Source organism: Rhinatrema bivittatum, chromosome 4 (genome assembly GCF_901001135.1).
Source record: "Rhinatrema bivittatum chromosome 4, aRhiBiv1.1, whole genome shotgun sequence".
NCBI classification, from domain to species: Eukaryota; Metazoa; Chordata; class Amphibia; order Gymnophiona; family Rhinatrematidae; genus Rhinatrema; species Rhinatrema bivittatum.
In genome coordinates, this window is record NC_042618.1 from 463,081,466 (window position 1) to 463,099,749 (window position 18,284).

General features: G+C 44.1%; 1 protein-coding gene across 2 annotated transcripts in view; it reads left to right on the plus strand.

The window, feature by feature from the left end:
• Positions 1-18,284, plus strand: part of KRR1 (KRR1 small subunit processome component homolog) — a 40,084-nt gene that overhangs the window by 6,736 nt on the left and 15,064 nt on the right. The window contains exons 6-7 of one of the 2 annotated variants that reach the window (XM_029597150.1): positions 1,717-1,773; positions 16,005-16,175. In XM_029597150.1, the coding sequence (XP_029453010.1) occupies positions 1,717-1,773; positions 16,005-16,175 (228 nt within the window). The remainder of the gene's footprint in view (positions 1-1,716; positions 1,774-16,004; positions 16,176-18,284) is intronic. The other variant, XM_029597151.1, reaches the window with a different exon arrangement.

Genomic DNA, 18,284 nt, shown 5'->3' on the forward strand with positions numbered 1-18,284 from the left:
TTCAGTTTCAAAACTGACTAACAAGAACAGCAAGGAAAATACAAAACAATTCTTTTTACGTTTTGGTTGTAGTATGTGTGCATCTGACAAACTGGGCTCTTGTCCTTGAAATCTTATGCCTTAAGAAATCTATTAATCTGTAAGGGGCCTTCAGCCTGGGTCATTTTAGTTTAGTGTGTCTGGATTTTCTATGACTTGCAATAATGTACTGCTACAGAGGGGGGAATCAGCTGGATGGGGTTTCCCCCAATAGGAGAAGGGCCAGACACTTGGGCAGAGCCAAAGAGGATCTTTCGCTGACCAGCCATCTCTCCCTTTGGTTGAGCCCACAGGTTCTGGTGGCCATCAGGGCTTTCTGGGAGCAGTACATGGCTGGCAGAGGTCTGGGCAGGCAGTGTGTTCAGATGAAGTCAAGGCCAGAATCAGTCCGAAACAGCAACAAGATCAGTCCAAGGGATACTGACAGGGGAACCAGGTGGGAACAGGGGACTGGCATGATGGGAGCAATGGCTGGAACCGAGGGGCCATAAGGAGGACCAGGAAGAAGACAAGGACTGTACAGGGCCATGAGAACAGCACAAAGAATAAACACAAGCTGACAGGGAACTAATGCAAAGCAAGGTGCATACAAGACAAGATGAATGAAAAACAGTCAAGGAGAACTAAACAGGCTACAAAGCAAGGCAGAGCGAGACTAGGGGACCTAAAGGCCGCAAGGCAGTGAGGCTGCAGGACAGGGTAGGGAGGCTTACAAGCAAGTTGAATCAAGGGGGCCACACAGTAGCAAGGCAAAGTGGGCCAATGCAAAGAGCCAAGGTGACTCAGAGGCACCGAGTTGTGGGAGAGGCAGGGCTGGCCCTACTGCATCATGGGAGTATCAAGGAGGTGGCTAGCACAGGAGAGAGGGTGGCTCTGTGAAGAGCTCTGCTGGCGGGGATGCTGTCTAGCAGCCATGATTTATTAATTTATTTATTTAGATTTATATTCCGCTAGTGACACACATCCTGAATTATTGCTGCTAATGTCTTTTGCTTTTTTTAAACTATGTATGAAGCTAAAGGATGTTTTAGCACATGAGCTTACAAGATCACATAGGTCACTTTTTTTGAGGGGAAGGTAACTAAAAAAAAAAAAATGTTGAAAGAGTAAGACAATGGTTTGACAACTACAATTTAATCCAAAAAAATTGTAAAATCATTTGGGATGTGGAAATCTAGGACCAAATACCATTTTGAAAGGAAAAAAGTAGCAGTTGCCAAACAGGAGACCTGGGGTTTTTATCATCTCAAAGTAGCCAGTCAGGGTGGCAAAGCACAGAGAGCACATCTAGAAAGAGACATTGATAAATGGGCAGTGCAAAGGATAAACATTACAATGAGGCCTTACATGGAGAGGCTTAAGGTAAAGCTTTCTCTCTGGGACAGAGAAGGTAGGAGAGGAATATTTAAATATCTAGAAAGCTTCAGTGAAATATTAGGCAGGAGTTTTCACAGAAAGCATAAGATACTTCATTTGGCTAGTTTTGATTCGCTGTATGGATTATATGTATAAAGCATTTTTTCCATAAATACCATTTTTTGGATAACAGAATACACAAAATTGGAGAAAATTCTTAATATATCTGGGTCAGAATCCTTTACTCTTTGGATTATGATGAAGAAACCATGTTGAAATTGTAGCTAGATTTTGTTTAAGACTTTCTTTCGTGCATTTCAGGTTCGAAAAGTAGTTATGGATACTATGAAAAACATTCATCCTATATATAACATTAAAGTGAGTACGGGGATTACATTTGAGATCATACAGCGTGTGATGGTTAAACAAGCATTTCAAAGGGAGGCCACTATGTGTTTTTATTTTAGCTTTAATTTTCAAGCAGCTACTATGTAAATGAACTCTCTAAACATGTCCCACAGGGGCAGTAGTTTTAGAAATAACACGCGTTTTAAAAAAAGAATCCTTCCTGTTTTACCATGCTGCTTATAATTGATCCCAGCAGTGCTAAGAACATAGGAGATGCCATGCTGGGTCAGAACAAGGTCCATTGAGCCTGGCAGCTTGGGTCACAAGTACCTAGTAAATCTGTTTCTTGTTGTGACAGCTGGTACTGGGATTGTGCTGCTACTGTGGGAATGCTTGTATAATTAATTGATTTATGCCTGCAGTAACTTGAAAAATTCAAGGTCCCACGGTCATGAAATAGTACTTTGAAAAAGATAACACAAAGGACATGAAAATTATGTGACCCTCTTGAAAATGATCTCAACCGGTTAAGTCTTTTTTACTTCATTTTTATTGAAATTTTATATATTATAACACAAACCTTGCTACAGAAAAGCTGAGGGTATAAAATTAAAAAAAAAAACTGATCATACAAAGTAAAGAGAATTTAAAAGTACATTTCTTGTATTCAGGAAAAAAAAGGGAGTACAAGACACAAAACAAAGGAAAGAAAAAGCTGAGAGGAAGAGTGTTGCTTATACATTTATAATGCCAGTATCTAAGGGCGAGCTCACCATTATTTACCTGAGAATCTAAACAGAATCTTAATTGAAAAGGTTCAAAATATTCTTTCCTAGCGTGTAGCCAAATGGACTCAGGACCAATAGGTTATGTCCCCTGCCAGCAGATGGAGACAGTCAGATTTCAAAGCTGACGTCACCCTCCCGTGCCGCGACCTCAGCCCTTCAGTATTCTCTGTCTCCAGCAGATGGTGGACGTACCTCTTCCTATGGGATTGCTGTACGTTTTGGAAGGAGGAAATTCTACTTTCTAAACTGAAGGAATATTGAGCCCTGCCCTCCTGCAGTGATACCTAAAGGTCCCTCCCCCATTTGAAAATTCCTGAGGCGATTTCTGAGATCCCTCAGAGGTGAGCCTTGGTCTGGTAGCTGGTTCCTGGGTAGACTTTGCTGCTTAAGCAGCTAAAAGGCAGCGGGTTCAAGAAGCTGAGCACGGTGGTGACAGCCAAAGCCCTTTCCCTCTGCAGCCGGAGACTGTCTCTGTACTCAGCCAGTAAGTGCTGAGCCCAGGTAAGTGAAAAACAACAAAAATACATTTTACCTCATGATTCAAAGACGTTTGAAGGGGTTTCGGTAAGACTTTCTCCAGTCTCCTTGCTCCGTACCGAGGTAGTTGCCATTTCGATAGGAGTAAGGGGAAGTGGGCTTTTCGGTGGGTTCAGCGGCCCCTGGTGGGCTTGGTTAGCGCACCGTGTGGTAGGCTGTGGTGGTGCCATCTTGCACGCGTCTTTGTGCGTGCCATATTGCCTACATAGAATGTCGGTACGCGCAGTGCGTTGGCTCCACGCACGTGCCACTCGCAGAATGTCGCGCACATACATACACGTGCAGCTTCTAAGCGCAGAACCAGGAACAGCCGGGCACATGGGCTGTGCGTGCACCTCGCCAGGCCCCACCTAAGCGCTCAAAATCTGTACACATAAATTTTAAGTCAAGCCAATAGAACACAGTTACCACTGCCAATGGCGCTGGCAGCCAAAAAAACATAAGCAGCTTTCTCTCTCCGCTACTTGTCATATTAGGGCTTTACAGTCTGACCTGGATTCCAACTTATGTCAACACTGTGAGGAAGCCCAAGGAGAGCTGGCCTCTCCGGACTTTGCTAAGCCCGGTTCCTCCCATTCAGAGGATGGGTTAGCCATAGCCTTAACTGGAAGTACCCCGGATATGAGTAGTCCCTTGACTGGGTCTTCCATGGGAGAGGGAAATTCAGTGGATCCTACCCCAGTGCCTTCTGGGCTTGGCATGGACATGGCTGCCTCCTCTTGGGTGGAATTTTTCCAGGGTTTGCAAGCCTTTTTACAGACACAGTCTACTACCTTGCTTGCTCCTGTCCAGGTGGAATCTCAGCCAGTAAGCCCTCCCCATCCCAGTCCTATCTGCAGATCTCGAGGGATGCCTTGCCTTACCAAGGGCATCCCTGGTAAGGGACCCAGATGGCTTTCGACGAAGAGGACAATTGGGACCCCCTTGGAAGAAGGGGAAATTCCCCCTGGGTTGGAACCCTATTGAACTGTTGCGGATTTTTCATAGAGACGAATTGCTGGCCTTGGTTTCCCAGACCTTGAAGACGCTGGGAGACCCTGGGACCAATTCTATGACTGAACCAAAGAAGAATCCCTTTTTGATCTCCCTTTGGGAGGTGTCAGTCCTTTTGTAGTTGACAGCCCAAGAGAGGGGCAGGCTCGGGTTCAAGTTCGTCCCGAACCCCCCAATGAAATTTTGCCGATCCACCCTTTGGAATGAGGAGATAGGAGGTTGACTGTTCCTCTTCTACCAGTGGTGAGTCGATCACTTCGGACAAATGGGTATTGGAAATTATACGAGAAGGATATGTGCTGGAATTTCACAGCGCTCCTCTGAATGTATTTGTCTCCTTGTCACTCCCAGCACAAGAAGCAGATAGTGGAGATTACTCTTTTAAGGCTCCTCAGGATGAGGGCTATAATCCCAGTATCTGCACCCCAGGAAAATATGGGGCATTATTCCATCTGTTTCATCATACCCAAGAAGGAAGGTTCCTTTCGCCCCATCCTGGACCTTGAGTGTCAACAGACATCTACGAGTGAATCATTTCTGCATGGAAAAATTACACTCCGTGATAATGGCGATACAAATGTGAGAGTTCTGAACCTTCCTGGACCTATCTGAGGCCTACCTACATATTACAGTCCGTCAAGAAAACCAGTGTTTCCTATGTATTGCGGTACTGGGTTGCCATTATCAGTTCCGGGCACTGCCCTTTGGCTAGCCACCGCCCCCAGAACATTTTCCAAGATTATAGTGGTCGTAGCAGTAGCATTGAGAAAAGAGGGAATCCTGATGCGCCCATATTTGGATGACTGGTTGATCCGGGCAAAATCCATGGAAGAGAGTCTCCAGGTGACAAACAGGGTGACATCCTTGCTTCAGGAACTTGGTTGGGTAGTAAACCTGGAGAAGAGCAGTGTCAAACCTTCCCAGTCCTTGGAATATCTGGGAGTCCGGTTCAACACCAAGCAGGGCAAGGTATTCCTTTCGACCATGCGGATAAGGAAGTTGATGTCCCAGGTGCGTCAGTTGATGTGTACGATATGCCAGACAGTGTGGAGCTATCTCCAAGTTCTTGGCTTGATGGTGGCAATCCTGGAAATGCTACTGTGGGCGAGGGCACACATGCAACCACTTCAATACTTACTGCTGTCACATTGGAACCCGCAGTCTCAGGACTATTCGATTCTCCTCCACTTGCCGATGGGTGTCTGCTCTCTGCTCCAGTGGTGGCTGCAGGAAGCTCATCTGAGCAGGGGTGTGCCCCTGACCTCACTGAACTGGCTGGTCCTCATGACAGATTCAAGTCTCCAGTGCCGGGGAGCTCACTGTCAGGAACTGTCCGCCCGGAACGTTGGACCGAAAAAAGGCCCTCTAGAACATCAACTACCTGGAAGCCTGGGCAATCAGATTGGCATGTCTATAATTAAGCCACAGACGACAGGGTCGCGCCGTCCTTGTGATGTCGTACAATGCAAGAACAGTAGCCCACATCAACCGCCAGGGTGGAATCAAGAGACAGCAAGTGTCACAGGAGATGGACCTCCTTATGGAATGGGCAGAAACATATCTACAGATGATTTCAGCCTCCCACATCGCAAGAAAAGACTAGGTTAGAGCAGACTTTCTAAGCAGGGAGAGTCTGGATCCAGGAGAGTGGGTGATGTCAGCCAAAGCCTTTCAACTGATAGTAGATCGCTGGGGCCTCCCATCCATTGACCTGCTGACTGCATCTCACAATGCGAAGGTTCCCCGATTCTTCAGTCGCAGAAGAGATCCGTGGTCCTTGGTCTCGATGCTCTCAATCAGACCTGGCTGGAAGAAGAGTTCCTATATGCCTTTCCTCTGCGGTCCCTGCTGGGCAGGGCCATTCGCAGAATTGAGCAACTCAGGGGATTAGTCTTACTAGTAGCTCCAGATTGGCTTAGGTGTCCGTGGTATGTGGACATGTGGAGATTCCTGGTGGAGACCCCCCCCGTGCCTCAATTCTGTCTTATGGGTTGGCCCTTGAGAGGGCTCGCCTGATGAAGCAAGAATATTCTGCAGCAGTAATTGCCACCTTACTCCGCGCTAAGAAGTTCTTTTCATCTCTAGCGTATGTGCGGGTCTGGAGAGTATTTGAGGCTTGGTGCGAGGAACGCAGTGTCCCCCCTCGGGCAGTCAAAACCCTACTTATTCTGGAATTTTTGCAAGACGGCTTGAATAAAAGTTTGGCCCTTAACTCCTTGAAGGTGCAGGTAGCAGTTCTCTCCTGTTTTAGGGGTGAGGTGAATGGAACCCCCTGCGGCTTATCCGGACGTGGCCCATTTTCTGAAAGGAGTGAAGCACCTTCGGCCACCCCTGCAGTGGCCGGTTCTCTTGTGGTATCCTATTCTAGTATTGGAATTTTTGGTAGGGCCCTCCTTTTGGCCGCTACACAGTCTTTCCTTAAATGGTGTTCCTGGTGGCTATATTCTTGGCGCATTGCATCTCTGAACAGCAGGCATTGTCGTGCCGGGAACCATTCTTTTAGATGACTCCAGGAACGTTACAGCTTCATACCATTCCATCCTTCTTGCCCAAGGTAGTCTTGGAGTTTCATTTTAATCAGTCCATTTCGTTGCCATCCTTAGATAAGCCCAAGGACGCGGAGGAATATGGTCTCCTCCGTCATTTGGTTGTCAAGAGACTTTTAGTGCGGTAGCTGGAAGAACCAGTCTGAAAGACGGACCGCCTTTTTGTCCTTCACGGCGGAAAGAAACAGAGCAAACCAGCTTCACAAGCTACCATAGCAAGCTGGATTAAGGAGGTGGTCATGGGAGCCTATGTGAAGGCTGGAAAGCCATTACCTTCTCAGATGAGAGGACATTCCACTAGGGTTCAGGCAGGCTCATGGGCTGAAGTTAGACTGCTGTCTGCAGTTGAGATCTGCTGAGTGGCAACGTGGTCCTCCTTACACACCTTCTCCAGGTTTTATCACCTGGCTATATAAGCCTGAGAGGACGCAGTTTTTGCATGGGTGATGTTGACTGGACCGTGGGCAGCCTCCCACCCCGATCGGGATTAGCTTTTGTACATCCCATTGGTCCTGAGTCCATCTGGCTACATGCTAGGAAATGGAGTAATTACTTACCTGATAATTTTGTTTTCCTTAGTGTAGACAGATAAACTCAGCATCCTGTCCTCAGCTGCCCAAGAACTGCACCATGGATCCTCAAATCCAAAAGATCAGGGGTAAGTGTTCATCCAGTACCTAGATTAGGGCACCTATATTCTTACTGAAGTTATGTTTACGGTTGGTTGAGTACAGTTACGGTTATCTATTTTTAATCAAGCTTTTTCACTAGTAGGTCCACAGTGGCTTTTGAAGAGAATACTTAGAGGGCTGAGGTCACTGCAGGGGTGTATGTAAGGTGACATCAGCTTTGAAATCTGACGCAGTCTCCATCTGCTGGCAGGGGAGCATAACCCATTGGTCCTGAGTCTGTCTACACTAAGGAAAACAAATTATCAGGTAAGTAATTTCTCCAGTACTTCACATTTAGATGTTTCATAATACGAGGATAACTAAGAATAAATTGTGCACCTAGAGTCAGAATTTCTGGACGCATAGCCAGAAATCTTTTCCTCTGTTCTTGGGTAACTAGTAGTATCAGGATAATTCCAAATTTTCTGACCATGTAACAGAGTAAATCTATTATACAAAAGTCACACAACAGTCACAGTCTTGTGAGAAAATAAGAGATCAAGGGTGTTTTTCGATTAGCTACATGAACTTTTCCTGTTTCAAAAAATCAGTTAAATTGGCACTGGCATTCTGCCCTTGATCTCCAGCGATTCTCCTAGTTCCTGATGGAGGATAGGTAAGCCTTTGCAGTAGGGGAGGCATCATCTTAGCAGGACTTTTCAGAATCTCAGAAATATATTTTTTAATCCACAGCTGTTAGTCTAAAATAGGAAAGTTTAGAAACCAAAGATTTGAGAGAATTGTCCATGTTTTCCTATTTTTAAGTATGTCTAGTTTTACTTTGGACTAAGTTAAATTGAGTAATCTGAATTTTAGTAATTCACTTGTCCAAGTCCTCCAACTTTTCTTTGTGAGAAGCAATCAAAACCTCAGTAGTCTGAATATGCCAATTAACATCTGAAGTAATAATTAAAGAAGAAATAGATTTCTAAGGAAACTAAAGCAGTCCATACAGAATCCACAGTAATAACGGAAAGTTTGTCTAAAGTTACATGCTGGATTGCTCTCGCTAGATTTCCATTGCTAGGATCCTGCTCAATGGCCCCGATTCCAGCAGCTTCCCCTTCATCCATGGGTGTTCAGGCCTGAAACAGGGGACTTTCTAGCACAACTCTCCATCCATGAGGAATTGGAGTCTTCGGGCAGAGACAAAGCCTTTGAATTCCTCTGCAAAGGTCTTGCAGTAGCCGGAGAAAAGGCCTCCCCAGATGCTGCCTGATCCAGCCAACCAACAGGGCTACATGGCAGTAAAGCTTCTCCCACTGGTGGTGGTAATAAGAGGGAACAGAGTCTCTGTACTCCGGGGCTAAGTGAGATCTCAGTATCCAGCGATGGCGCCACTCACTCACTGGTGTCCTCCGCACTGAATCCAGCACCGAGAAGGTTTGTGATGCTGAGGTAAGGAACCCATCGATCTTCTGTTGCATGGGGTCATCCAAGGGAGAAGCTGGGGAAATCTCCCTGATTTTACCCTTTCACTTTGTATGAGGCGTGATTAAAGAGGGAAAAAAAAAAAAGAGAGGTCTGGCACCCACAGCTTTTGTTAGCCACCATCTTGTCGCAAGTCATTTTCAATAAGATACATTTCAAACCTTCACCCAGTCGTAATCTTGATTGGTTCATTTGGAGGATAGTTATGTCTCTGGACAGAAGGACTGATAGATGGATTGAATCACCATCTAAGCAGTTTTCTGCTGTTGGTTGAAAAGCACTAAAAAACCTAAAAAAAAAAAATGCTTTCAAAATTGCAGCCTAGAGTTTTACAGCAATATTGTTTAAAAATCCTGCAAATTCCATAACAATTTCCCCTTTCACAGGTAAGGTAGAGCTCTTAAAGATCAGCCTTTGGGTGGGGAGAGCTGGGCAGTCGCCCAGAAATGGACACTTTGGGCACTGCCAGCCAGTGGGCCGGGCAGCAGCGGTTGTCCTAGGCAGCCAGTATAAGATAAGGTTTGAGGAGGCTAAGCCTCTCCAAAGCCTAGTTGGCCTGGTCTGCCTCTAGTCTGCATGGCAGTAGAAGTGATGCTTAATAGCACACAAGTTTCCTCTATCACTCTGAGCCAGTCTTGCAGTATGTACCAAGAGATTATGGGATCTTGTGGCTCAGCCAGTGAGACTGGTCCATACAGCAGAGGGAAATGATATGCTGCTTCTGCTGGCTTTGGGGGCTCCCAAAGAAAAGCTGGGGATGCAATCATAGGATGTGGGGGGTGAGATTGAAATTGCCAGGAATTAGGGGCACAGAGCAAGAGTCCTGCATGATATGGTGGGATGGGGATGGGGAGAGGGAGACTTTTTACATAGGGGCAGGGAACCCTATATGGGGTGACGGAACAGGAAGAAGGAGAACATAGGGTAAGGAGAGAGGGAAAACTTGAGATGTGAATATGAAGTGGGAGAGAGAGGATCCAGGTTAGAGGGATATAGGATGGGGAAGGAGGGAGGGAGAGCGGGCCCCACTTGGGTGGTGGGAAGATTGAGAATGTCCGGGGGATCAGAGAGAGGGTAGACCAAACTGGAGAGGATGAAGGGTACAGAGAAGCTGAAAAGGGGATTATGGATGCAAGGATGAGAGAGAGGACTGGAGCCAGGGGAGGGGGTGAGTGACAGGAAGGAGCTTGAGTTGATGCAGAAGACGAGATGAGGGCTGGGGATGGGGTTAGTACAAAGGGTAGAAATGCCTGTCCTAAAGTTAGTTAGCTAATTAGGATATACGGGTATATTATTAGCTGCCCGGTTTCCCCATCCCCTGTTCTTTGTAATTTTCCATATCCATTCCTTTAATGTTATAATGTAAACCGACATGATGTGTATTTTAATGTCGGTATATAAAAATTGTTAAATAAATATTCATCGGCACAGCTGCACCGCTGAATATACAGCACTTGTTAGGCGGATAAGTTAATCTGGCTAACTAGCAAAACCACCCAGCAGCTGAATATGGACTCCTGGTTTTTATGTAACCACAGTCATTCTGAATGCATTACGTGAAATCATGCGCCCTGAGTAGTTTTGTTGCCTGTAGGCACAGTAAAAGGGTGACTTAAAATAAGAAGCCTCTAATTTTCTTAAAGTAGGTTGTGCAAATTTAGGTTAGGAATTACATCAACTAATCCACTTCTTATCCCTGGGGTGAGCAGCTTGGGATCTCTCTACTCCTAGGGATCCTGCCAGGTACTTGTGACCTGGCTTGGCCACTTTTGGAAACAGGATGCTGGGCTTGATGAACCTTTGGTCTGACCCAGGATGGCAAATTTGATGTACTTGTGTACTAAATGGGACTAGAGTGTGGGTGAAAGATGGGGAAACAGACTGGGGAAGGAGTGAGAACTGGAAGAGAAAGGAAGAGGTGAGTTTGGGCAATACAATTCTAGTACGTAGGCAAAAGATGAAAATTGAGATTGGGAAGAACAATGGGGATAAGAGGTGAAGGGTGCAAAACAAAAGATGTGGACAAATGCCAAGGCAAGATGGATATGGGATGGTTGGGGGTAAGGGAGTTAGAAAGGAGGCAGCAGTTGTTGGGGTAAGGACTAATGGAGCTAGAAATCTGAGGATTGGTGAGGTGGAGATGACCTGAGAGGGGGCAATGAAAAGGGAGTGTTAGGGAGATGAGAAACTGGAAGGGGAAAGAACTGGTAGCTAAAAGTGAACAGAGGCAAAGGAGTCATATGAAAAGATCTACGTCAGATGTAGGGAAAGAAGTCAGAAGGAAGACTGTGGAAAGGGAAAATGAATAAGACACTGAAAGCAGAAAAAAAAGAGCAGGGCAACAGGATTAGAAAAAAGAAAATGCTTTAAGTTTCATGGCTGGATTATGGCAGCTGTGGTAAATGCTAAGGAAGTAAAGTTTCCAGGTGAAACAAATGACTGCTTTACGGAGCAGCTGCTTCGGGAACTGACAAAAGGGGAAGCCGTTTTAGACCTGGTAATGGTGATGGAGCCGCTCGGCAACAGCAATCAAAGTGCGATCACAATTTGACTTAATGACTGGAGGGAAGGCATTAAGGTAATCTACAACTCTGTCATTAAACTTTCAAAGGAAGACTTTGATAAAATGAGAAATGGAAAGAAACTGAGAATGCAGCCACAAAGATTAAGTTTACATCAGGCATGGTCACTTTTTAAAAACACCATCTTGGAAATCCAGTCCAGATGTATTTCACACAAAAAAAAAAGGTGGAAGGGAAGGCCAGTCAACTGCTGGCATAGTTAAAAGGAGAGGTGAAAGAGGCATTTTAGCCAAAAGAACCTCTTTCAAAAATTGGAAAAAGGATCCATCTGAAGAAAATAGGAAAAAAACCATAAGTTTTCCGCCAATAAGGCTGGCTGAGTTAGCCTTGCCTTGTGGGTGACATCGGGCGGCACTGGACAGAGCAGTCTCTCTAAGCTACTAGACCTTTAAGCTGTACTATGCATGTGCGGGAGTTGCCTCAGAATCTCCTGTCCTCGCTTTCACATGGACAGCAGTTCCTGTCTCTACACAGGAAATATTTCCCTCACGGTTTACTTACTTTAGCGACCCATAAAAGCACTTTTAAGTACTCCCATGGTGCTCTCTCTCCCACACACGTGCGCGTTCTCTCTCTCCCACACACATGCGCGTTCTCTCTCTCCCACACACATGCGCGTTCTCTCTCTCCCACACACGTGTGCGCTCTCTCTCTCTCTCCCCTACACTCTCCCAACCACATGCTCTCTCTCATTTCCCCCTTTAAGTAGTAGGCAACATCGGTCTCCTTCTTTAGTCCCCTTGGCCAAGGGAACGACTTTCGGCCACAGGGCCGACCCAGCTCTAACACTGGACTCTTTCCAGCAAGGCAGGGTTTGCTCCTCCTCATTCAAAGCAGTGCAGCCTCACCAAAAATAGACTGTGGGGTAAGCTCGGCCTTAGTAAGTGGAAAAGCTGTGCTGCTTTTTCAGTTAGTAAGGTCACACTGACCAATGCTGTCTTTCAACGCGCGCTGCATTGCTTTTTCTCTTGCTAAGGACCCGCTGGCTGGCACTGCTTTTGATGGCAGCGCTGTCGCACCTTTTGGTAGTGGCCATAGGCACACTATATGGCTCTGAAACAAGTGATTGATTGCAAAATGGAATGTGGCAGACCAGGATGTTTGATTGGGGAAAAAAAGTGGATATCTGCATATAATTTTGTATGACATGCAAAGGACAGCAAGTAGTTTGCACAAGTTAAACAAGGCCACTGAGAGCATGGATCCCTGGGGAACCTCAGTAGGCATGACATACCATATACTTTCTACCAGAATCGGAGCCACGATGTATTGTGGCAAGGCAGGACAGGAGTGTTTCAGTGCTGTGGTATTTTCAGAATCTAAATTTGTTAATTGAGAATATAGTGATCTTCAAAAGAAGTCTGAAAAGGGTATGAGAAATGCATTTTCTATCACTTTTGCTGAGAATGAGAGGGATAAAATAGGCAGTAAGTGTTGAATTCTTTAGGATTATTAAATGGTTTCTTTAAAATGGAGCATCGTGAGGTATGCGTCAAAGCTGGCAATATTTCCCCTAAGTAGACCTGCATCTTCATTTTTCTGTTCTTTCAGAACTCTGGGATGTTTACCATTTGGTACAGGTAATTTGCTACTCTGTCAGTATTTGCCCTATTTACGTCTTCCACGTTCTCTGAGATTTGTTTCAGTTCCTCTGAATCGCCTTTAAATATCACTTCTGGCATGGTATCTGCTTTACATCTTCCTCAGATGTAATCTCTCCACCATAACCTTGTCGTCCCTTAGTGCCCCTTTTACCCCTTGATTATCTATTTTATTTATCGAGTTTTATATACTGTCGTTCGGTTTTGCCATCACAACGGTTTACAAAGTTTCAATGTTTAACAGGGTGTATAAAAATTCACGTTCTTGTTAACATATTTATTGTAGGTGTTATAAGATCGGTTGTTGAACTGTACAGGTTAAATTACATGCTTTGGATTGGTTCTACATGTTTATATGGGTCGGTAGGGAGGAAGTTATAACAGTCTAATGGTCCAACTGACTCCCTCACAAGCATTTTGCTTTGCATGAACCTTAAAATGGCTTTATTATGAGTTTTTGCTTCTACAGCAAGCTTCTTTTCAAATCCTGTCTTTGCCTTCATCAGTGCTTTGCATATGACTTGCCAGTGCTTATGCTAGTTCTTGTTTTCTTCTTTTGGATCCCTTTTCCATTTCTTGAAAGATGTCTTTTTGGCTAGGAATAGCCTCTCACCTCACCTTTCAACCATGCTGGCAGTCATTTGGCCTTCCTTCCACCTTTTTTAATAAGTGGAATATGTCTGCTCTGGGCTTCCAAGATGGTAGTTCTAAACAAAGTCCATACCCAGTGTAAACTCTTAACCTTTTGCAGTTGCTCCTTTTGGATTTTTTATTTTCCTCATTTTCCTCATTGTCTCCCTCCCATAGCTCTCCCTCTTGTCTGTTTTTATACCAGTTGCTCCTTGAAGTAGTCATTTATTTCTTCTAGAAACTTTACCTCCTTGGCAAGTCCTGATGACATTTACCCAGTCTATACTGGAGTAATTGAAATCTCCCATTATTACTGTGCTGCTGATTTCGTGAGCTTCCCTAATTTCTGTTAGCATTTCAGCATCTGTTCACTCTTGCCAGGTGGACAGTAGTACATAAAGGCACCTGGGCTACTTTAGCATTTATTGCACCCTCACTATCAGGATGTCATAACTTCCCTGTTCTCTTAGTATCCTTCAAAGATACATCGTTCTGAACCATGTGCTTCTGAGTGACTGTCTGGCTTTTCTCAATCATCTAGTTTGAAAGCTATTATATCTCCTTTTTAAAGGTTAGAGCCAGCAGCCTGGCTCCCCTCTGTGGAGCCCTTCCCGTCTGAATAGGCTCCCCAGTTCCTGACAAACCTAAAACCCTCTTCTCTACACACTTATCCTCGCATTTGAGGCTCTGGAGCTCAGCCTGCCTCTAAAGTACTGTGCATGGAACAGAAAGTATTTCTAAGAATGCAACCCTGGAGGTTCTGGTTGCAATTTCCTATCTAAGAGGGTCATTTATCATTTTGCGTTAGGGCCTTATAACACATGCGGTAAACGCCATAACACATGCATTATTTACCGTATCACATGTTAGTATGCAAATGTCACATTTGTTATGCAAGTGGGAGGAGTTAGTGGTAATGAGCAGCTCCTAACGTCAAATGTGATAGAGTAACACACAGCAACGCAGGTTTTAATGCTGGAAATTACTACGCCTTTTTTTGTGCATTGTGCCTGCGTTAGCCGTGCATTTCCGGCCAAAAAGGTTTTTATCGCAATTGGAGGTTTGGGCTGCTGGCTAGACAGAGAGCTAGGTAGAGTACATTGTACAAATCAACTTTTACCTTTCATCACTCCAAATAACAGAAAATCTTCATGGTCTACTGAGCTGTTTGTACCTCTGATAAAACTGCCCATCAAACCTACCCCACCCCGAGTTACTAGTGCCCCCTCTTATAGTGGTATAAATAGTAAACTTAAAGGTCAGCCTCTACAGAGGCGCTCTCTCCATTCCTAATGATTGAAACACCCACTACAATGGCCGTCCTAACCCTTCCGTCCTTGTCACGGACCCTTGGAGACACATCCTTGGAGCAAGAAAATAAAGCATCACTTAGAAGGCAGGTCCTAGCTACAGGATCAGTTCCTGCCACACCAAGGTGATAATCTCCTGCCAGGTGACCTTGATTTTGCAAAGCAAGACAAAGGTTGCGAGACTTGAGGGTCTGCTCTATGTCCCTGAAGGTCTCCTCTCTATACCTCTCTGTCTGCCTCAGCTCCTCCAGGTCTGCCATTTTGGCCTCCAGAGATCAGACTCGTTCTCTGAGAGCTTGGAGCTCCTTGTACCAGGTGCACACATACAATGGGTAGGTAATCATACATGTAGCATTCAGTGTCTGCATCTTAATTTGTTGGTTGATAAAAGTTTTAAAGGCTGGTGAGGAGTAAGTATATCTCAAGTATTGCTAAATGTGATTAGGGCTTTTACTTTTATTAGGCTTTTAAATTTGATAACTGATTAATGTTAGTGAATGATCAGCAGTAGGACTACAATTAATCACTTAATTGGTTACTTTAATGTTATTTTAAGTGACAATTGACTAATTTTGAAGACTCCTAGTAGGGATGATCATTTATATATCAAAAAATGAGACAGGTGGGTGGGAATCAAATTAGTAACTAGGTGTCTAGGAGCCAGTACTCACCTTCTTAGATCAAGTAAGTGACCTTTGCAAACTCCTAATTCTAACACTGGCAAAGAAATACAAATACTAACTAGCAGACAATATAAACAGCCAGTAATAGGTTTTAACCCTTCAAGAATTTTTTTTGTCTTAACATTTAAATGCTTCTTCCCAGCAAGTCCTCTTGACTGAGATTAACTCTGTTCTTACTTTCCTAAATATGCGTTCCTGTTCTTGTACTATTTCTGTGTGAAAGGGTTTAACATGAATCTTTTGTCTTTATTTGGTGATAGATTTGTCGCGTACAGTGAGTGATCTAGAATATCTTTTCCAGTTTTTAGATTCCTATAACAAAACATGGTCTCTGAAGGAGTTAAGCAGGCTAGGTAAAGAATACTTAGACTGGAACTGTGCACAGTTCCAGTCTTTGTTTGGTTTTTTTTAACATTTCAAGTTTATTGCTTATTCTGATTCAGCACACATTATTCTGTTATTCCTTTTGTTATTTTGGTATGCTTTCAGACTTTGATGATTAAGCGTGAATTGTCAAAAGACCCTGAATTAAGATCGCAGAACTGGGAGAGATTTTTACCAAAGTTTAAACACAAGAACCTGAACAAACGTAAGGAACCCAAGAAGAAAAATATTAAAAAAGAATATACACCATTCCCACCACCTCAACCAGAAAGCCAGGTAAGTAATCTGGACACATTCACTTACAGTATTCAGAAAGACAAGCTCCAGCTTGCATTTTGTAATCCATCATAGAATACAGCAGAGAATGAGGCACTGTGCAAAACCATGCTATATCATGCCCAAACTGGTGATTACAAATGAAGAAGAAAACCATCTGGGAAAAGGATCTCACAGTTGGTCACATTGTACAGTAGGACAAACTGGATGGGCCGTGTGGTCTGTTTCAGCCATCATTTGCTATGTCTGTGTTAAATATTGAGCTTGAAAGAAAACACACACATACATCCCATGTCACCTTTTGGGGAGGGATTCATAGTTGAATTTGTATGTTCTTTTGCTGGTATAATGTATTAAATATGAAAGCTGAATCCTTAAACATAGGAGCAGATTACACATTGTACATTTAGAATGCTTTAGATTTTAAAGCAGCAGTACCATATAATTATACAGGAGCATAAGGAAAACATCCTTAGTAAACCAAATTCGTTTTTCTTGCCTTTGAGCTTTCATTGTGGCAGTTGTCAACGAACAAGTCGTAGGTGATACCTTTTTTTGCTGCACTAAATGCAACAGCCACTTCCTGTTTTGGATTTGAGTCTAAGACCTTGGAGTTACAAAAGAACTTTTAACAACCATAAGGTGTATTGGATGGGCATATTTAAACTATATTGACATCATCAGCACCGGACGGTATACATTTAAAAAAAATCCTCCTCTGGCTGCAAATGATTGAAAAGACCGGACGACTTAGCTAATCACTAAGCACGTCGTCTAAGGCTTGCTGATGCTGTTCCGTTCTACCTAATATTTATTTTCTGTTGGTGAAGAGCTATTTTGATATTGTTGTGGCGATACCTTTTGTTCTATAGTTGGATTTGGGACAGACGTGCTTGTTTCCTATTTCTGATGCGCACCATCTTTCAGGTCTTGGCTCTTTCATGTGCTACAGTACAGGAAGGGCACAGCTATAGATAAGTTCTTCTGTTTATCTCCGCCTCACTCCGGATGACATGATTATGCAGCATACAAGCCTCTAGAGCTGCAGAAGTCTTCCTTGACTATCCTAGCAATATGGCTTTTTGGCTGTCAGTGGTAGCAGTAATCTCTCCTCATTTCTGGATCTTGTGCACATCATCCAGTTCGACATATTTGAGCTGTGGTCTACTGCACTGCAGCACTATGGCAAAATCCACAGAACTGGTCCTTCTCTATTATTTTATAAAGTGTTTTTCTGTGAAACCACCTTGACAGCCATGCAAATAGAATTGATTGGATTACCGAAGAATTCCACCAAAAACCTGCTAGTGACAGTTCAAAGTTTACTAGCATGAGGTGCCAGCGTGCATCCCTCTCCTGCCCCCATGGTTTGTTTTGCTCATTAGCTCTGTTTTATTGCTTCTCCTTCCTGTTTGTGGCAGGAAGCTGCCCCAGCAGATCTCCTTGCTGGTAGCCTCCTGCTACCAGCAAGGAGGCTACCTGCTGAAATTATAACTGCCTCTTTCTTGGGGGATCCAGCCTGCAAAGCTGCTAAGGCTCTTCTCATTAGCAAGCTTGGGAGCAGGATTCTTGAGGGCTGAATCCATGCTCGGTCAATCTTACTTATGCAGTCTTACTTGGCATCATTGCTTTAAATGTTTCCAGTTTTTTAAACCATGTTATCTTCGGTTATTTACAGTTATGCCTTTCCCCTCCCAAGCACCTGCCCCACAAAGTAGGGAGGGATACATTGGACTTGTCTTATTTTGTTAAACTCCTGCTCCATATCACACCTTTACTTGCAGTGCTTCCTTTTTAAAAAATAGGAATGATGGGTGTGAAACCTTAACCCCAAGAGTATTTAAATAACCATTGGTTGTTTTAGGGGAAATGATTTGAGGACGGTTGAGGGGCAAGGTCTGTTAAGAGGTGTAAGCCACGTCAGTCTTCGGATACTGGATAGTACAAGCAATTTTAGGGCACTCCATTTAAATCACTTGTATGCACGATTCCCTACAAATATCTTTGCTATCAGGAAAACCTAATTTGACACCTCAGGTTCCCTGGAGTACTTGCATAGATTTTGCCTTATCTCGATAATGAAGTCTTTTGCTATAGAAATACTGTATA